Here is a 21,357-nt window from a genome sequence, read left to right as displayed (position 1 = left end):
TAGGGCCTTTTTTTCCCCCTCGAATTTAGTTAAAGGTTTGTTGATCTTTATCTTTTAAAGACCCAGCTCTTGGTCTCATTGATCTTTTTCTTTTTAACTCTATTTCATTTATATCTGCTCTGATCTTTATTACATCCTTCTATTCACTCTGGGCTTTGTTTATTGCTCTTTTTCCAGTTCCTTTAAATATAAATTGTTTGAGATGTTTCTTGTTTCTTGAGGTAGGCCTGTAATGCTATGAATTTCCCTCTTAGCACTGCTTTTGCTGTGTTCCAGAGATTTTGGGTTGTGTTCTCATTTGTTTTAGTGTAGCTTTTGATTTCTTCCTTGATCTCATTGTTATTCATTGTTTAGCAACATGTTATATACCCTCCATGTCTTTATGTGTTTTTCAGTTTTATTCTTGTGATTGATTTCTAGTTTCATACCATTATAGTCAGATAAAGTGCTTGATATGATTTCAGTCTTCTTAAATTTATTGAGACTTGTTTTGTGTCCTAACATATGGCCTATCCTAGAAAATATTCCATGTGCACTTGAAAAGAATGTATATTTTGCTGCTTTGGGGTAAAATGCTTTGAAGATATCAATTAAATTTATCTTATGTAGTGTCTTTAAGAACATTGCTTTCTTGTTGATTTTCTGCCTGGAAGATCTACCTATTGATGGCAGTGGTGTGTTGGAATCCTTTACTATGACTGTATTACTGTCAATCTCTCCCTTTATGTCCATCAAGATTTGCTATACGTACTTAGGTGCTCCTATGTTGGGTGCATAAATGTTTACAAGGATTATATCCTCTTGTTGAATTACTCCACTTATCATTATGTGGTGTCCCTCTTTGTTACTACAGCCTTTGTTTTAAAGACTTTTTTTCCTAGATGTAAATATGCTATCCCAGCATTTCTTCCTTTCCATTTGCAAGAAATACCTTTTTTCATCCCTTTACTTTTAGTCTCTGTGTACTTTTCATTCTGAGGTGGGTCTCTTATAGATAGCCCATACAAGGCCTGTCCAGAAAGTACCCAGCCATGTAATATGAAAAATTGAGACATTTATTGAAGATACAAGAAGCATTGTAAAAAGTACAGTGATGCCTCAGTCCCCTTCAAAGTAGGCACCTTGAGATCCCACACAGTTCTACCAATTGCCATCAGCTGCCCTGTACTATTTTCCAGAATCTCATCAATGGTCTGAAATCTCTTCCCTTTCAAAAGGAACTTTAGTTTTGGGAAAAGCCAGAAGTTTCAGGGTGCCAAATCTGGGCTGTGGGGACCTCAGTCACCTGAGTCATTGGATGTTTTGCCAAAAAACTCTGCACGAGACATGATGCATGAGCAGGTACATTGTCGTGATGATTCTGCCAATCACCAATTGCCCATAGCTGTGGCCTTTGGAATCATCTGGATAGTTTTTGCAGAGGAATGTTCAAGCTTAATGCAAAATTAGATGCAGATTTGTGGCTCTACTCATTCAGTCATTTTGAATACGACAGCCATACAGTACACATGCTCACTCAACTGCATCTACCACCCCCACTGACTAGTGCAGTGAAGTCATCATTGTTCATGCATGCACATTCCAGTCCACTCTCTTTGGCTGCCAGGTTACATCAATGTCACACAAACCATTCTTACATTAACAATGGCTGAACTTTTTCCAGACAGATCTCATATATGGGTCTTGCTTTTTTATTCACTCAGCTACCTTGTCTTTTGATTGAAGCATTTAAGCCATTTCTATTTAAAATGGTTATTGATAGGTATGTATTTACTGCCATTTATTCTTTTAACTACATTCCTCCTTTTTCTTCTTTTTCCACTTAAAAATCCTCGTCTGAGGACATGTTTACCGATTTTAAAGAAGGGGAAAAGAGGGAGGCGGGAGAAAGCGACTGATGTGAGAAACAACTATCAGTTGATTCTCAAATGCACCCTGACTAGGGACTGAACCTGAAACCTACGTATGTGCCCTGACCAGGAATCGAACCTCCAACATTTTGTGTACAACATGATGCTCCAACCAACTGGGGCACCTGGCCAGAGTTCTTTTACTTCTTCAAGTAGGCCCTCTAACATTTCTTATAACACTGCTTTGGTGCTAACAAACTCTTTTAACTTTTTTTTTTGAGAAACTCTTTATTTGTCCTTCAATTTAAAATTATAGCCTTCCTGAGTAAAGTAGTCTTGGTTGTATATCCTTGCTTTTTATCATTCTATTTTATGCCAATCCTTTCTGGCCTGAGATATTTTTGTTGAGAAATCAGCTGACAGTTCTATGGGAGCTGACTTGTAGGTAACTGTATTTCTCTTGTACCTTTTAAGATTCTCTCTTTGTCTTTAACCTTTGGTATTTTAATTATGATGTGTGTTGGTGTGGGCCTTTTTGTGTTCATCTTGTTTGGGGTTCTGTGCTGCCTGGACTTGTGTGTTTTTTTCCTTCACTAGATTAGGGAACTTTTCAGTCATCATTTCTTCAAATAGGTTCTTGATCTCTTGCTCTCTCTTTTTTCCTTCTGGTACCTCTACGATGCATATGATGCAGATGTTGGTATACTTCATGTTGCCCCAAGTTCCCTTAAACTATCTTAATTCTTTCTAAGCCTTTTTTTCCCTGTTTGCTCCTCTGATTCAGTGTTTTTTTCTCCCTTGTCTTCCAATTAGCTGATTTGATCCTATTCTTCATCCAACCTATTTATTTTTTCCAGTATAGTCTTGATATTGCATTCTTCATTTCTGACTGGTTTTGTTTTCTATGTCTTTTTCATGTGGTTGTAGTTCTAAGAACCTTGAGCATCCTTGTAACCATTACTTTAAGCTATGTATCTGATCAATTACTCTCCTCCATTTCATTTAGCTCTTTTTCTGGAGAGTTCTCCTGTTTTTTCATTTGGAGCCTATTTCTTCATCTCCCCCTTTTGGCTGCCTCTTTGTGTTTGTTTCTGTGTATTATGTAGATCTGCTATGACTCCCAGTCTTCGTTGCGTGGCCTTATGTAGAAGGTGTCCTGTGGGACATAGTGGTACAGTCTTCTTCACCGCCTGAGATGGGTGTTCTAGAAATGTCCCTTGTGTGGATTATGTGCGCCCTCCTGTTGTAAGTGAGTCTTGACTGCTATTGGTTAGTTTGTACATGAGATCAACCCTCAGGCTGGCTTAACTGTGAGGGTCAACCCTGACCATCACATGCAAAATGCTAGGTAGGTGCTAACCACACAAAGCAGAATTTGCCTCAGCAGGGTTTGGTGTCTGCCAAAATCTCCCTTTGGATATACTGTTTGTGAAACTTACTGAATCCTGTTTTGATGCTGTCTGAAGCTAGGTTTTGTTAGTTCTGGGCCTCTTTGGAGGGACTCTGGTGCAGGCCAATGTCAGACCCTGTCTGTGCCTAACCCTTGGAAACCTGTTTGGAGCTACAGGTGATCCAGTTTGTGGCTGCCTCTTCTAGGCATAGATGCACATGGGAAGGACCAAGCTGCACACAAAAGGGCAGCTTTTTCCAGCACTGACACCAGAGACAGGTCAGCAGAAGTCCCAAGGCACCCTGAGATCTGTCTCAATCTGCTTCTACCTAACTGCTCCCTGTTCGGCTCAGTCACTGAAAAAACCTCTGGCAAAGTAAGGAGGATGGGGCTGGTGCATCTCCCATTAGAGAGAGGTGCAAGTCAATCTTCAGGACAGGTGGCAGGTATGGTCCCCGCCCCAAAGCCATACAACTCAGTCTATCCCAGATTTTGCCCTGACATCAGCAGGGTGGAGCCACTAGGAATAGGGTGGTTGGGGTCTCTTCAGCCTGAAGGCTGGGTCTGCAGAAAGCTGAGAGGGTGGTTCTATTGAATCTCCCATGAGGGAGAAGCCCCATTCAGGTTCATGGGAAAGTGGGGGAAATGGCACCTATCCCCAAACCTGACAACTCAGTCACTTATACCCCTGATTTGGCCCAGATTTCTATACCTTGGCCAAGGCTTAAGTTTTTCAGGGCAGGTGAGATGTAGTTCAGAGGGTGGGGAAATTGCTTTCCCTCAGGCTGATTCTACATGTAGTGGAATGCTTCACCTAAGAAAGATGGCTTCTGCAGTATGGAAGAATGACTCAGCTCGGGGCTCCTAGTGGCTGTCACCCAAGCTCCCTACCCATAGCCACAAACCCAGCTCTCCTTGAGTAGCTCTAGTCTACTCCATCCTCCCACCCCTGGTGCCCAGGGTGAGTGGCTGTGAACAAAACTTTGTGCATTAGCCCTTTAAGAGCGTGCCTGTGTCTCTAGTGGACTCCATCTCTCCGTAGTGGACAGAAACCCTGCTGCTTTTCACAGCTGGATGTTATGAGGGCACATCTTCCTACCTCTAGTGCTCTGGGCTGGAGAGCCTGGTTGGGCTTTAGACTCCACACTTCTCAGGGAATCTACCAAAGCTGAGATACCGCTCCAGAGCCTCAACTGCCACCCATGGGAATAGGGCCTCTCTGCCCTTTCTACTAGCCTCAATATGGCTTCTTCTGTAAATCGTTGGTTATAATACTTCTGTTCAGCTAGTCTTCAGTTGGTTATTCAGGATGATTTTTCTTTAATTTAGTTGTAATTCCAGTTTGGTCCTGGAAGAAGGTTAAGTGTAGCTTCCACCTACTCTGTCACCATCTTGAATCCATTTTATTACTGTAATATTAGTGAAGTCATGATCATCTGAAACTCAGACCAGCAATTAAATGTAAATTTGAATCAACTGTATGTGACAACATGCAGCTTCATTTGATAGTCAAAGGCCCTCAATACATGGGAACCATGAGAGAAAATAACAAATGTGATTCTTAGGGGTGAAAAGGTTGGGACCCACTAGTTGTGATTATTTACTAGCTGAATTTGTCAATCCAAAACTCAATAGACTTTCTCAATTAGGAAAGGGTTAAAGGATGTTGGTAACACTATCTGGGTCATGCTGTGGATTATCACCAAGACGAGAGCAGTAACATCAGGGTTAGGTCCCAGCTAAGTGTCCCTCTGTCCTCCTTCCCTTTCAGCAGTATCTCACCTAAGCAAAAAGCCCCAATGTTGTTCACAAGACCTGGCTAGGGCTGCCTCATGCAGCTTGTGCAGGAGTTGAAGAGAAGGAGTCAGGAGGCAGAGGTCCCTCAGAGCAGCCAACACACTATACAACTAATGAAGGTCAGGCTGGCAAGGCAGCAAAAGCACAGATAGAAAAGCCCACTAGTACACCATGAAAGCCATATGTGCAGGAGAAGAGAGACTAATGCAACAAGTACCAAGGAAGAGAGAGACAGGGGCTTTGGAATTAAGAAGAAAAAATTCTTTAGGGACAGGGATTGACTTTTAGACTCCAAATTCAAACCTTCTTTCTGACGTTGGAAAAGACCAGCCAGCAAACACCGGGTAGACTCCAGATTCCGATGCATATTAGTGGAACGAACACTGGAAAAAAGCAAAAATGTACTCAAAAAAGAAAGATTTAATTATAAACACTCTGCCTTATTCCACAGAGCAGCTGGGAAGCTTTCAAGAGTATATAAGGGGAACTATGGGACTGTGTGATAGCTGTCCCAAGGTACCCAAAAGCCAGTGAATGTGACCTCCAATTACCACCTGTTTACAGAATCCTGTAAGAGCAACTGCCCCAAACTACATTGGATGAGAGTGGGAACCATCTGGGAGTCTCAGGACAGGTTTCCTCATGCTCAAGATCTTAAACTGAGTGCAACATCTGTTTTTCAAGTCACTCACAAGATTTCCTGTGGGTTGAAGGTTGACGAAAGGAAGGAGACGTCCTCCACATAGTTCTTCCTCAGTCTCTCTCCCAGGGCATACATCTGCTGCATGCCCACATTAGTCAGCTGGCCAGCAAACATGCCCCCCTTGAGTTGGGGGAGAAAAAGATGGAAGAATAAAAACATCTTACAGCCTGCTAAGCCCAGCCCAGAGAAAAATACGAAAGCTTTGCAGTGGGCTTCCCAGAGCAGGAAGCATTGCTCACCTTCAGTATGGTCTTATGGTACTGAGAGTCAAAAGGAGAATGTGGTTTTGGTCCACCAGTGAGGTTGGTGACTGTATAATCAAGCTGAGTTTGGGGTGGGACCTCCAGTAGCCGGGGATTCCACTCTACCTATTGTAACCATGCGTGCGCACGCGCACGTGCACACAAAGAGAAAACAATACATTGTTTAGAAGGTTGTTGAAACTTACAGCACTAATATCCAATAGCACTTGGTACACACAGTTGGAATTATACTAACACTAGACTTGCAACTTTCCCATGGGAAGGAAGGAAAGAAACTCTTGCTCCAATTAAAAGGAAAAAGAATAGGATTTATTATTCCAGGTGTCCTTAGTCCAAGTCCTGTCATTATTACATTATTATCTTACTGTCAGAGTATAAAACTTTATTACCTTAGGCACAAGCCTGTGATACTTCTGCACCTCTACCCCGACAATCCATACATACATAACCACTTTGCTAAACCACTTTCATCGTATCAGAAGCTTTTCCTAATGTTTCAAAATATAAGCATTTGGTCTTCTAGGACTTCTGCACCTTGGGCCAGCGCTGTTCCCAGCTGTACTGCCACTCCATCTCTCTCCTCCCCTCCCAGACTAGACCATGCCCACTGCTCCACTGCATTTTCTCTCAGCTTGCTTCCCTTCCTTGCTCAGAGGGACTCCTGTCCCTATTTGCCCATCCGAGTTTCATTCATAACGCAAGTCTTACTTCCCCATCAGTGACTCTTGCAGCCTTCAGTGATTGTCTTCTTACCTGAATTCTTATGGCACTTACAATCCAAAGAGAAATACTGAACTCAATTTCCCACTATTTTGTTTTGTTTTAAAATTAACATTTGAAAACCTATTATGTCACATATGATTTTATTCATCTTGTCCCCTTCCCATAAATATCCCAGCAGAGTGCCACTAGAAGTCTCAAGTTCTCTTTGCACAAAGGAAGCTCTCCATTCTTTCAAAAGCAAGGTCTCAGTCCCACTTGCACCTACTCTCTGATAACTGAGCCTCTTCCCCTACTGCTGGTGCTGCAGCTACTGATATCAGAAGGTTGGGTGTTCAGACCAGAGACCTTACCTTCTTCCTACTATCTTTTAATCACTGCTCCTTCTTTCAAAGTTCTGATGTCAAACCCTTCAAGGGCTCACAGTACATGGTGGCCCCTGCCTCTCTCTCCCTTCACCCTGCCCTATACACATATTCTCAAGCTACCCCTTCATTTCCTATAGCACCATCCTCACACCTTTTGGCCTTTCAATCTCATGTTTCTTCTACCCAGAATTTTCTCTTTCTTCTGGAGAGAATTCTGCTCATTTCATAAGACAGCTTAAACCCAGAAGCCATGACCATTGCCCCAACTCTCTCACAAGCCTTGGTAACTCTTTTTGTGGCCTTTACTAAACTCTGTAAGAAGAGCTCCTTTACCAGACTGTCTTCTTCAGTAGACTTAGCTCCCTGAGGACAAAGACTGGGTCATCTATTGACTTCTGCATTTCAGATGCCAACAAAGGGTTTGACATGCAGTAGGTACAATTAATAGTGCCAGTAAACTTTGGAAGATACCAAGATTGAGATAACATGACCTTCTCTTTTGGGGTTTTAAGGTTAGTAGAGACAGCAAGCAATAATATAAATGATAGCAGTACTAAAATAGAAACCATGTGCTACAAGAAACCAGATGAAAGCTGCAGTAATTCAAAGGCAAGGCAAACCTTCTTCTCTTCTGGGCTGGAGGTTCAGGAAATGTCATGAAAGGAATAGCATTTAGAAAAACAAATATCTGGACTTGAGAATACAAAGTGGGTAAGAAGAGAAGGTGGTAGAGAGAATTCCAAGAATCCAGGTGGGGCAAAAAGTAGCTTTACAGTTGTTCACATGGAAGATAATACAATAATTAATAAATAATAAAACAAGAACAAACTCTGTGCTTCATGTACTCACAGCTGTACAGCTGTACTTTGTCCCGCCCTGCATATAGAAAGCTTGAGCAAAGCAGCAATAGTAAAGAATGTCTATAGGAAAGAAGTAGTTTGGTTTGCTTCAACCTGGGAGTGTTTTTCAAACTTAATTAGTAAATACCAAGTAGGGTTTAACTTTAAATTGTATATTTAAAGGCAAAAGCTAGAATTTCTCTAGTTGAAGTAGGAGTGGGAACCCAGAGCCCCAGCCACTCAGCATCTCCCTAATCCACAGGCTCCATAAAATAGTGTGAAAGCCAGCAATACAGGTCATAACTGAAATGGAGAGACTAGATGCAGAAAAGCCAGTTTCAAGATGTCTGCAATAAAGTAGATGAGAGCTTAAGACCATATGTAAGGCAGTAGGAATAGAAGGGGTGGGTGCAAGACATTTGAGTTACTCTTGCCAAGTAGTAAAAGCTTTATTTGGGGGTTATGTTGGTGTGTAAACAAGGAAGACTATATAAAAAATTACTTTGATTACAAGCCTGGGGGGTCTTAGGTGAGAAGGGTAATGAAGGTACTCCTTGACCAAAAACAAGACCAAGAGAGAATAGCTGACAAGCTGAGTCCAGTTTTAGGCATTTTAAGATTGAATATACCTCCTTTTTGTTCCCAGCACTCCCAGCATATTCCCATAACTGAAAACTGTTTTGTCTTTCTTCTTCACCAGATTATAATCTCCTTTATAGATGAGACTGAATTATCCATCCTTGTAAGCCCAGTGTCTAGCACAGGTCCTGACTCCAAGTCCACAGGGCCTGTTCAGTGTAAGAAATGTCCTGGCCTGACTGGTGTGGCTCAGTGGTTGGACCACAAATCAAAAGGCTGCCAGTTCGGTTCCCGGTCAGGGCACATGCCTGGGCTGCAGGCCAGGTCCCCAGCTGAGGGAGTGTGAAAGGCAACCCAATCAGTGTTTCTCTCGCACATCAATGCTCATCTCCCTCTCTTTCTCCCTCTCTTCCCTTTCTCTAAAAATAATTAAATAAAATCTTAAAAAAACAAAAAAAGAAATCTCCTCCTGTTAGGCATAGTTGCCAACAGAGGATCTTTGATGTTTCTGGGGAACGACTCCTGAAAATCCTGGTCATGACAAGTCTAAGTATCCGTTTTCAGATTTTCAAGAATGAACAGCACGTCAGCTCCATACATAACATCTACCCCACATACATCCTCTCATTCTTGTTCCTGCGTTACTGACAAAAACTGTTATAATTTTACTTAATTATTTATACCCCATTTTCAAGAACTAACTTAAAGCAGATGACAGCAAAATCTTAGACAACCAAGTCAAAGTAAGCAAGAAAGACAAAAGCAAACACGCTTAGGGACCAAAAAAAAAAAAAAGTACACAGTGATAAACTTACTAAAAAATAAAAAGGTACATCGTCAAAATCCATATATTGTTGTAGATGAGCTAAGATTCAACACTGAGCTTTCTGGCTTTTGTGTAAAAGGAGAAATCTGATCAGATAGACAAGCTTAAAGATGAGAGCAAGCCAACTGTTCAGGAGAAGCACACCATTTCTTAATGTGAAGAGTTAAATTCCTCCCAACAGTCCTCATAAAGAGGCTAGAGTAATATAATGAACATTTTTTCAGTAGTCACACCAATGAGTTCTGTAGGACCATTTCTCGTTTTGTTTCCTTAAAATCAGAAGGATAGCATCTCACCAAAGTCCACTTCTGTGAAGACAATACTATTCTGGGATTGATATGCTACATTCCAAGTAAAAGAAAAATCTACTTAAAACTAAACAAAAACCTTCCGGTGTAGATTTTAGAAAAAAACAATCGTCTTAAACCTTGACTGACACTGGCATCACTGGGAAATTTTTTAAAAGTTACCAATGTCTGAGCACCATCCTGAGCTAATCACATCCAGATCTCCTTGGGGTGGAGTCTGAACTTTTTAAATGCTCTCCAGTCTAGATCCTTCTAAAGCTTCACCAGAGAAGCTTTTACCAAGTCTGAGACCTCTAAGCCAATTAAATCAGAATCTCTGGGATTTTTTTAAAGCTCCCCAAATGAGTCCATGTCCCACCAAGGTTAAGGACCACTGCTTCAGAGGAGTGAATAAACTGACCAGTAAGTAAATATAGAACCAAATGCCTTAATCAACAATGGTGCTGAGATAGGCTGGATTTTATTTTGTAAATAGAGAAACCTGCCAAATTGGAGGCCATTTTGCTACTGTCTGAAGAGGAGGGGAGGGAAATTTGAAAGGAGGGACAAATTTACCTTTTGAATATGTATTTGGATCTAATCTAATGATCAGAATAAATGGCCAATCAAATTCCAGAGTTTTACTTCCAGAGCATAGTAAAGGAAGACAAGTCAACAGCCATTGAAGCCATAAGACAACTTAGTAAAACATCTAGTTTTAGACAGTGCTACTTTCTGCGGACTTCCGAGGTAACTGAAGTGACTTGTCACATGTTTATCTACCAACCAATCAGAGGTCTGGAAACATCAACCAAAGGCAATTTTAATTTCAGAATTGTTGCTAGGTAACCCCTTCTGGCTATAATTAATAGCAGAACCAAGAGGGTTAGAAATTCCCAATAACGACCTCTATCAAATTGGATCTTGGAAAAAAGAAAACCTGAGAGAGGAACTCCAGAAACAAGCTAGAGCAGGTCAATGACACAAGCTCATAGCTTAAATAGGAAGAGTTATTTCCACCCTCCCAATTTTATGCATAAGACTTCATACAAGATAATCAAAGATGTTTAGTGCACCTGCCTAAAGTGTAATGTAAGCAGGAGAATGTAAGCAGGCAGAAAAGGCAATGTGCACTTGATAATTGCAAAGTGAGGACATGGACTCAGATGTTCCATTATTTTGTGACTATACAGACAGAAGATGAATGAAGCTGGCATACCTGAGCTACAACTGTCCCTTCCAATGTAAAGGCAAAAGATACTGTCACACCCTACCCCCGGCTCAGAAGAAACCCTTAAAACAAAAATCTGAAATTTCTTTAGGCTCTCCAGAGAGTATATATACTATACATACTAAGTCCAGGCCTAGACATTCAGACTTTTATTCTCTGCTACAACTGATAACTTTGCCTTTAATATGAGTCTTCTATTGCTGTACGTTATTTTCCAACTTTTCTGTAACAAGAATAAATGAAGGGGAAGTGCACAGGAAATGGGCTATGTACCAAATCATGAGGAAAATGAAGTGACCTAATATGAAAAGGCAAAGTAAGGGATTGAGAGAGGAAGAAGGAAGGGAGGGAGGGAGAGAAGAAGGGAGGAAGGAAGGAAGGAGGGAGGGAGAGAGGGAGGAAGGAAAGGAAGGAGGGAAGAAGAAAGCAAAGAAAGTCCAGTACCAGAAAGTGGTATAGCAATATAGAAAGGCTAACTCAAAACCTGGTAGTAGAATTAAGTGCCACCCAATATTTATGTGGGAAGTATTTTAAAGTTTTTATTTCATCTGTGGTATGATTTGAAAACTCAGTTTTCAGTTGTACAATGCGAGGACACAGCCCTAACGGTATCTGGAAAGCAGCTATGACAGTGAAGAGTATGCTTAATACTCTTTGGACCTGCTGTTGAATCTGCTCCAACATTAACTGGAGGACTGACAATGCAAAAACATTCCGCAGGTAAGAGTAACAGCTGGGGACCTGAGGATTTCAGGTTGCCTATCAGGGGTAATCTTCACCAGAAAGCCAGTTCTTAAATCACAAGCTCACCTACCATGTGAGGTCACAGACCTTCACTGGCTCTCCCCAAGAAATAAATACAGAAAAGGTAATTATGTAATAAATTAATTATTTGTGTTTTAATCATAATTTTCCTGACCAAACGAGGTATATTTTTTAAGACATTATAACCACAAGACTAGCCAATTTTTAACTTTTTTTTCTACCTTAAGTCCCTTCCACAATAGGTATAGAAACCCAAAATAGAAAAGGAGAGCCCCAAGATACAGCACTTGTTACCAAAAAGCCTTCAGAATTTCAAAAGGCCTCCAGCAAACCCTGAGAGGAAGCCACTGTAAAATCTGTTCCCAAATCATTGACTTGTTACCTACTTTAATCCCTGTTAGGGTTGTTCTGTTAAAAAGGTTGCTGCAACTCTGACAACGTTCAAAACGGTACACAGAAATGCACTACACTCTTGTACTCAAGGCTACCCAATTATTTGTTAGAAATGCAGAATCTCAGGCCCTGCCCCACCCCTGCTGAGGCAGAATCTGCATTTTAATAAGATCCCTAGACGATTTATTTGAGCCAGAAGCAGCGTAGTACTAACTGCAACTGCACAGCCATCGTGGGGTGCAACTGGAAGTTCTGACGCGGCACCCAGAGGGCCTAGTGGGTTGAGGGGCAGCAGGCTCCACGCCAGCTCAAAAGCAAGGAGATGAACTGGCGACTGCTGTTTTCACTTCGTCTGGACCAAGCCTGAACCCTACTCTATGAGGATAAGATTCTAAAGGCGTGTGCTCCGGGTGAAATGCCTGCCCCGCCACTGTTTGGTCACACGGTCCTTGCCCCAGCAGCCCCGGCCCAGGCCCACCTCTCACCTGCTCCTCCCGCGGGAGAGGCTTGAGAGGACTCCGTGCCCCATGTCGAAACACCACCTGCACCATTTTCAACTCCAGGAGACTGGGGTCGACGGGATGCTGGCCGTCCGCCGCTCGCAGCTGGGCCAGGGCCACCCGCCGCTGGTAGAAAAAGTACCCCAGCGAGGCCAGAACACTCACAGGAACCCATATGCGCCCCCTAAAGACATCGGTGATCATGGTGGAAGCCCCTCGGTTACCCTCCGGGGAAAGGCTGCAGGATGCGAACACACGCCCTCCGCGAGCTCCGGATCTCAGCGGCTGCCCCCAAGTTCTCGGGAACCGGTTGGCACGCACATCGGGCCCCCTAGTTGGGCTCGTTGAGACTGCGAGACCTGAAAGGGCCTCCAGGTGGGAGCGTGGGGTAAGAAACAGAGGTTGAAGCAGCGAAGACTCTCTGGGAGTTTTAACCTGGGTCAGGGTTGGCCGCTCCAGCTGCAGGGTGGGGCGGGATGGAGGCGGGGCCCGGGGGTGTGTGTGGCGGGAATGACTCGGTTCTTTATCTTTTGCCCTCTAGGGAACCTTAAACTTTTATTCGAAGTTCGGCTTCCAGCACTCCTGAAGGGACAGGAACCAGCCCTAATTTATTCAGCGGCAGTGACCCCAGTAACTGACAAATGGATTCCACTTTTCTACAAGCAAACTCCCACCTACCTCTTCACCCAACCAGGACCCGTTCCAAGTGAACCTCGCGCAGAGGAACATGGGAAAACCAGTCCCGCAATGCAGCCTGTCACAGAGTTGTGAGAACTACGATTCCCACAAGGCTGCGCACCGCAGGGGCCTTAACCGGGAGGTATATAGCTGGGCAGTAGCTCTCGTCCTCCCCCAGCACCCCCCTGCCCTCTGACACTAGGGGCTGGTACAAGTCTCCTCCGGAACTGACTGGCCAAGGTAATCCTCTAGTTTGCCATGCCAGATATTTAGGGACCGTGAGGACAGCGGTAGAATTGGGGTGTGGAGGGCAGTATTTTCTGTATGGGCATGTAGTAGATTTCATTGAAGTCCTGGAAGCAGGGAGCTGAGACACCTACTTCCTGAGCTATTACCGTTTGCAAAGGGCAGCACTAGGCGCTTTATGTTTAATCTTCCTTTACTGCCCCCTGTATATTTAAAGAGGCATAGTTTGCTTAAATCTTAGCAAACTATGCAGAACTGTGAGCTCACTGATGTGTTTACTTACATCCAGAATATTTTCTCATGGAAAAATCCAGGCCTTGTTTACGGGTGTCCCGGTGACTAAGCTCCTTAAGTTACGAAGAAGAATGCCAACCCTAACAACCTGCTGGCCTGGTTCTCATGAATATACAGCTACCACAGGACTGTGTTCCAGATGCTGGCAAGACTATCTGTGGACATGGACTGTATGTATCTATGTTAAGGCAAAGGTCAAGTTGAGAGGAGGGACATTTTTGAGGAGAGTCTGAATATATAACATCTAACCAGTTCTCTCATCATTCTGAATTCTGCCCTTGGATCAAACTGTTCCATATGTGAAGGTAACATACTTACGGAGTATGGCTCCTGACTTGAGTTTAAACTTGTTCACCAAGCTAGCTAGAAGTTTTTGAATGTCCTACTGTGGGAGAAGGATCATTTTGGAACACTGCCCATTATCATAGTTTTCCCTCTGTGGGAAAAAAAGTAAGCCCATGGACTCACTTTTCAGAGTCTTGTTGTTGTGATTAGAAACTGAAAGCTGGTTTTCTTTTTCTTTTCTTTTTTTTTGAAAGCTATTTTTCTATAGCCCACCTAAGGCATCAGACCACCAGACAATACTTCTTCAGAATCTGTGTAATGAAATATAACCCCATTTTTTTTTTACATTTGGGTTGGGGAGAGCTGTTCCCAACACTTCAGTGAAAATGTAGCACAGTTTTAGTGCAGAAGAGCCCTGATATTTGAGCAGCTTCAGCACCTCTGAGAATTCTAGCTCATCAGGCAATGGAATATTGGCATCTGGGTGGATAGGCCACCCTCCTCCACACCCTGCATTCTGGCAGCCTGGGCCAGACTTGTCAGTCATCATGAGCAGCGCCTTTGATCTGTATGAACATTAACAGTGGTTCATCCTGCCATCCTGCCGGGATTACAGGGTCTAACATATACAGGGTCTGGCAAAAAAAAAAAACCAAAATGCCCCTTCTTATTACAAACTCTTTTATTACAAAATCATAAGCATGTAATTCCGTAATATAACAATATCACATTTGAGCACACCATATGACATTTTAGGTGAAATGTTCAAATTAAAACTCTAAATTATTACACCAATATTATTACCCTACCAACCACATTTCTGCCTGACCCTGTATGTGTCTGGGGTGGGAACAGGTGTGTGTGTGGCAGTGCTGGGGATGCCTCAGCAGCTCTCTGCAGGAAGCCAGAATAGGTTAGGTTTGAAAATGACACATTCCATGTGGTAGTTGAAAGCATTGTTTATCAGCACATGTGAGACAACCCCTAGGGAGTCCTACAAATATTCGATGTGTGATGTATGGCAGTGGTGGTGGTAGTAATCTGCAGAATAAAAGAAAGGCTAGAAATCTTGAAATCATGCTCTGGGGATGGCTTTGGAGTTGGGATGTAGGGAGAACTGAATACTTATTATGAACCTCACTTTACCATCAGGTGGAGCTGGTTTGGGAAATCAGCTTTACTCCCACCAAACTGTTTTTGTTTTTTGTTTTTGTTTTTTTTTTTGTTAATTTGAGCAGATTTTAATAAAATCTAAAATTCTTTTTTTGTGTTCAAATTGTCCTTAAATATTTGCAAAAACTCAGTTTTAACCATAAGATTAGATAAGAAACAACCACATTCATTGTTTTATCTCCAGTAGTGAGCACAGTGCCTGGTTCATAATAAGTAGTCCATAAATATTTGCTGAATGAAATTCACTGGAATGCTGTTGAGGACACTGTCCATTACATCACTTATTGCTTCCTGTATAAATCTGCTCCTGAGAAATGTGTTTTAGACTAAAGTGTTAGCATTAAAATAGCATTAAAAAGTATGATGATGACTTTTCTTTCTTTTTTGCCTTGGTTCATGATAAGCTTGGAGCCTAATTTGAAACTTTACAAGAATTTAGAACCTAATGGCCAGTGTAACTGTGATCTTTTCCTCTAGGATATCAGCCTGAATTGGAAGGGACCAAAACAGGAAGAAATTCAGTTAAAAGTCTGTTGGAGCATTCCATGTATGAAAACTTTAGAAGGTAGAATTAATAATGAAGAGTGAAAGAGAGGAAGGAGTCAAGGATGACTCCTAAGTTCCTAGCTTGAGCAACTGGCAAAGTATGCCACTTACTTTGAGCAGAAGTTAGCAAGTTAATTCTGAATTTATATATTATGAGGTACTTGTGAGGCATCCGAGTAGAAATTACCCCTAAATAATTGATTATGTGGGCCTAGAGCTCAGAAAAAGTTTGAACTCCTCTGCACAGTTATTAACTGAAACAGTGGGAAGTGAATAAGATTCCCAGGATGAGCGGGTACAGTGGAAAAACAGAGAGGGGCTAGGACAGGACTCTAAGGAACCCCACCATTTAAAGGAAGAGCAAAGAAAGAGAAGCCTGAGAAGAAGTGGCAGAGAGAGAGAGAAAGAAAACAGGTTTCAAGGAAGCCAAGAGAAGAAAGGTTCTAAGAATAAGGGAATGGACAGCTGTGTAAAAAGGAAATGTGGGGTTAAGTAATGCACAAACCAAGTGTCCATTGGATTAGATAACAAAGTAGTCTTTGGTCACTAGTAAGCAGTTTCAGTGAAATAGTAGGGTGGAAATTAAATAGAAGTGGGCAGTGAGTGGGAAGTTAAGTGTAGATATCTTCAAGAATTTTAGCTGAAAAGAGAAGGTGAACAAGTACAGTAGCTGGAGATGATTGATTCCTGCAGTTAAGGGAGATTTGTCTTTGGAAGATGAGAGAAGTTTGTATATATGTTTAAATGTTGATGTTAGGAAGAAGGCTGTAGATAGGGAGAGTTTGAAAATGTAAGAGATCAAGTGAAGTGCTTAGGAGGGTAGGAAAAGATGAGAAGTGACGTTAGCTGTCATAATTACCCTTAGAAGAAGAAAGAACATATTTTTCATGTTGACTAGAGGGAAAAAAGAAAGAATAGGCATGAACAGAGTTATATTTATAGTGTGGGAATTAGAAGATTTTATTGTCTTTATGGTTTCTGAAAAATTGGGTTGGGGGTGCAGGGCTTGGTGCTTTTGAAGATTTGAGGAACATGGGAAAGTGAAAGATCCACAGAATACACAAGAGAGAGGTTGATGAGTAGGTAACAAAAGGCTTTCTCCAACTTCATAGAACATCAGAATCACTTGGGGTGTTTGTTAGAATGCAGTTTACAGAGCACCAGTATGTCTTACTAGAACTGGGTAGAGCACAGGACTCTGTATTTTATTCTTTTTATTTTTCATTTTTTAAAAAAAATATATTTTATTGATTATGCTATTACAGTTGTCCCATTTTTTCTCCCCTTTATTCCCCTTCACCCTGCACCCCCCACCCTCCGCCACCAGCATTCCGCCCTGACTTCGTTCATGTCCATGAGTTGTTCCTATAAGTTCTTCGGCTTCTCCATTTCCTATACTATTTTTAATCTCTCCCTAATTTGTACTTACTATTTATGCTTCTTATTTCCTGTACCTTTTCCCCCATTCTCCCCTATCCCCCTCCCCTCTGATCTCCATTTCTGTGACTCTGTCCCTGTTCTAGTTATTTGCTTAGTTTGTTTTTATGTTTTTTTGTTTGTTTAGGTTCAGTTGTTGATAGATGTGAGTTTGTTGTCATTTTACTGTTCATAGTTTTTGATCTTCATCTTTTTCTTAGATAAGTCCCTTTAACATTTCATATTATAAGGGCTTGGTGATGATGACTTCTTTAACTTGACCTTATCTGAGAAGCACTTTATCTGCCCCTCCATTCTAAATGATAGCTTTGCTGGATAGAGTAATCTTGGATGTAGGTCCTTGCCTTTCCTGACTTCGAAAACTTCTTGCCAGCCCCTTCTTGCCTGCAAGGTTGCTTTTGAAAAATAAGCTGATAGTCTTATGGGCACTCTTTTGTAAGTAACAGTCTCCTTTTCTCTTGCTGTTTTTAAGATTCTCTCCTTATCTTTAATCTTGGGTAATGTAGTTATGATGTACCTTGGTGTGTGCTTCCTTGGGTCTAAATTCTTTGGGACTCTGAGCTTTCTGGATCTCCTGGAAGTCTTTTTCTTTAGCCAGATTTGGGAAGTCTTCCTTCATTATTTGCTCAAATAAGTTTTCAATGTCTTGCTCTTCCTCTTCTCCTTCTGGCACCCCTATGATTCATATGGTGTCCCAGAGGTTCCTAAGCCTCTCCTCATTTTTTTGCATTCTTGTTTCTTCATTCTGTTCTGGTTGAACGTTTATCTCTTTCTTCTGCTCCAAATCATTGCTTTGAGTCCCGTTTTCCTTCCCTTTACTGTTGTTTCCCTGTGTATTTTTCTTTATTTCACTTTGCCTAGCCTTCATTTTTTTCATCCATTTTGCAACCATACTCAGTCAATTCTGTGAGCATCCTGATTACCAGTGTTTTGAACTCTACACCTGATAGGCTGGCTATCTCTTCATCACTCACTTCTATTTTTGGAGCTTTGACCTGTTCTTTTACTTGGGCCATATTTCTTTGTATCAGCACACCTGTTACGTTGAAAGGGGTGGAGCCTTAGGTATTCACGGGGGTGGGGGGGCGACGAGGTGCAACCCAGATCGCTGCATTATGATGCTATACGTGGGGGCGGGGTCTAAGAGTGAACAATGTTGCTTGTTTGGCTCTCACCTGGTTTTCATTCATCTCCCCTGCTACTCACAAGGAAATTGGACCCTTCTGGTGCTGACTCCTGGGTGAGTGGGTTTGTTTATATTCTAGGACCCTATGGATCTCTCTAATGAACTATACTGTGAGGCTGAAAGTTTCTCCCACTGCTGCAACCCCCACCAGGTTTTTACAGCCAGAGGTTTTGAGCCTTTCTTTTCCCACACTGGAACCCTTGCTTGTGTTATCTGTCTTGCTCCCCAGCTGCTCCTCTCAGATTATGCACAAGCAAATGTAGGACTGCCTGGACCTCCAGCCACCACCCTATCTACCTGGTCCTCCAGCCACCACCTTGCCATGTGTCCTCTCCTCCGTAGCTGACTGTCTCTGCCCCTCCCACCATTCGGATAAATGTTTTTTTTTTAGCTCCTTGGTTTTTGGACTTCCATACAGTTCGATTTTCTGGCAGTTATAGTTATTTTTTGCTTTTAAATTTGTTGTTGTCCTTTTGCTTGTGTGAGGAGGCAACTTGTATCTACCTATGCCTCCATCTTGGCCGGAAGTCTAGGACTCTGTATTTTAATCAAGCACCTAAGGAATTCTGATATAGGAGCTCTTCAGAACACACTTTGAGAACTGATAGAAAGTCAAGGAGGGAATTATTTTAGTATGGGAGAATTTTTACAAAATGGGAAAAAAATTGTCACTGGAGAGGAAACAATTAAGACAAAAAGGAATAACTGATAGGGCAGAATTCTTAAGGAGGTGGGAGAAAGTGTGATAAGGAAGAAAAGTAGAAGGATCATCCTTGGATAGAAGAAGGGTGACCTCTTCACTTAAGAATAGCCTTTGATAGAAGGGTTATATCTTTTATTAAGGCTCACCCCTTCCATTAATATGGGAAAGAAGGAGGTAGATAACATTGGTAGTTTCACCTCCAACAAATTATTTCTCCCAATGATGTCTCTGGCAATTCTGGAAAAGAATAAAAAACATCAATAATAATAGCGTTATTACTTCATATTAGGTGCTTACCGCATACCTCGCATTCTGCTAAACCTTTTACACACAATGTGGCATTTAATCCTCATAGTAACACAAATGGTAGATACTATCACCATTTCAGAGAGAAAGAAACTGAGGTTAGAAAACAAAGAAGTAATTTGCCTGAAGATGCGCAGATCCTAAGTGACAGAGGCTGGGTAGTGTATGTAACATCTGAGCCTACCATATGAGCCACAGATATTATACTGCTAAACTTTGAGCCACAGATATTATACTGCTAAACTTTTACTGAGGAGGGGATAATAATTTGTGATATTTATCATGCGTGATATCCGTCTAACATGTGAGACTGAAACTTTGTTTTTCCTTCATGACTTCTCACCAGTAAGTCTCTTTCTACCTCAGTCCTGATTGATGGCTTCCTATTAAAAAAAAAATCATTTAGAACTTCTTTTGTTGCAGGTGGCATAAAAGTTGGTTTAACAGGAAAAAAGAAAAAAAAATGACTATTAGCCCACATTGTTGAAAACTTCAGAACTGTGGGCAAGGAAATGGCTCTCATTTCATGGAAAGAGCACAGCAAAGCGAGGGCCAAACGAGCCTTATTTGGCTATAGTATCTAAGTGAAAGTGTATCTAAGAGGATCCAAGATGGCAGAGTAGGTGGATGTTATATTAACTTCCTCTCAGGACCAAACTGGCATTACAACTAAGTTATAGAGCAATCAGCCTGAATGACCAACTGAAAACTCCTGAACAGAAGTATTATAACCAAGGATTTACAGAAGAAGCCACATTGAGACTGAAAGGAAGAGCAGAAACACAAAAAGTTCTGCTCTATTTCTATGGGCAATGGCTGAAATTCTGAAGGGTTATCTCAGCTACAAAGGTTCCCCATGAGGAGCATGAAGTCTCAACTCCAGACCAGGCTCCTCAGCCCAGAGCACCAAAGTTGGGAAGAGACACTCACATAATATCTGCTTGTGAAAATCAGCAGGGGATTCTGTCTTCCAGGAAAAGATAGTAGTTGGCTAGAGACATGGATGCCCTCTTAAAGGCCAATGCACAAAATTTCATTCACAGTCACTCAGCTGGGGCTCTGGAAGACAGAAGGCTAAGGAGACTAGAGTCATATGAGGAGAGATTGGGATTTGAGGCTTTGGGTAAAGAGATGAAGGGACAGCCACCAGGATCCTTGGCTGAGTCACTCTCCCACACTACAGATGTCTTTTTTGGGGTGGAGTACTCCCCACTTTACAATAGTAACCTAGCGGAATGCAATAGCCCCAGCGCTCTCAACCCCACCCTGTGGAGCTCATGTCCTGCTGAGGAGTCAGCTGCTTGAGCCAGAGTGTAGATGTCCTGGCAGACTCGGAGGATGTCAGTGACTGGATTGTGTGGCTTTGGAGCAGGAGCCATTTCCCTCACTTTCCTGTGAACCTGAAAAAAAGGAAGTCTGACATCATCATACAACCTCCCCTCATGGAAGATTTGCTGGCCCCAGTTTCTAGCCTCCCAGTGGCCTTACTCTCCCAACTCAGGATAACTCCACTCTCCCAAGGTTGGGGCAGAAACCAAGACAGGCTTAGATGTGTGGCTCTGAGGCATGTGACTCTCTCCTACCTTCACTCAAGCCTTCCTGGCACCTTCCCTCCACAGGAGATCCACTAGCTCCATGCTCCCAACTGGTGGCCCCACTTGCTGAACTTGAGCTGCCAAAATAATCTAGAACAGACTAAATGGTGTGGTTCTAGGACAGGGGCCATTTTTTCCTTGCGTGCCTAACTGGAAGAGAACCCTCCCTTCACAGAGGCAAATGTTGGTCCTAATAAAGTGCTGGCCTCATCCTGAGAATTCCTTAAGACCCACCTCAACACAAAGGTGTGCAAGCACCCAGCAGCCCAGCAGGTGGCAGCTAGATTTGTTATACCCTGGGAAATTTGCTGAGCATCCTCAGACCTAGCACTGGCACCAAGTTTGAACCTGTATCAATCTGTTGAAGGCCATTTGCCCATGCGCAGTGACTCACTGA

At 42.3% G+C, this 21,357-nt stretch overlaps 1 protein-coding gene across 4 annotated transcripts in view; it reads right to left on the bottom strand.

Annotated features, from left to right (window-relative positions):
* Nucleotides 1–13,224, bottom strand: part of ACP6 (acid phosphatase 6, lysophosphatidic) — a 28,582-nt gene extending 15,358 nt beyond the window's left edge. For 2 of the 4 annotated variants that reach the window (XM_054563363.1, XM_054563361.1), the window contains exons 1-4: nucleotides 12,497–13,224; nucleotides 5,980–6,108; nucleotides 5,730–5,860; nucleotides 5,341–5,420 (exon numbers count right to left, since the gene is read on the bottom strand). In XM_054563363.1, the coding sequence (XP_054419338.1) occupies nucleotides 5,341–5,420; nucleotides 5,730–5,860; nucleotides 5,980–6,108; nucleotides 12,497–12,715 (559 nt within the window). In that variant the 5' untranslated portion in view covers nucleotides 12,716–13,224. The remainder of the gene's footprint in view (nucleotides 1–5,340; nucleotides 5,421–5,729; nucleotides 5,861–5,979; nucleotides 6,109–12,496) is intronic. The other 2 variants (XM_054563360.1, XM_054563362.1) reach the window with 2 other exon arrangements.
* Between the last annotated feature and the right edge of the window lie 8,133 nt (nucleotides 13,225–21,357).

This window comes from Pteronotus mesoamericanus, unplaced genomic scaffold, assembly GCF_021234165.1.
Source record: "Pteronotus mesoamericanus isolate MK-2021 breed Mesoamerican mustached bat unplaced genomic scaffold, CSHL_Meso_final scaffold_705, whole genome shotgun sequence".
NCBI lineage: Eukaryota > Metazoa > Chordata > Mammalia > Chiroptera > Mormoopidae > Pteronotus > Pteronotus mesoamericanus.
The sequence above is the reverse complement of the archived record's forward strand: the minus strand, read 5'-3'. Positions and strand labels throughout refer to the sequence as shown.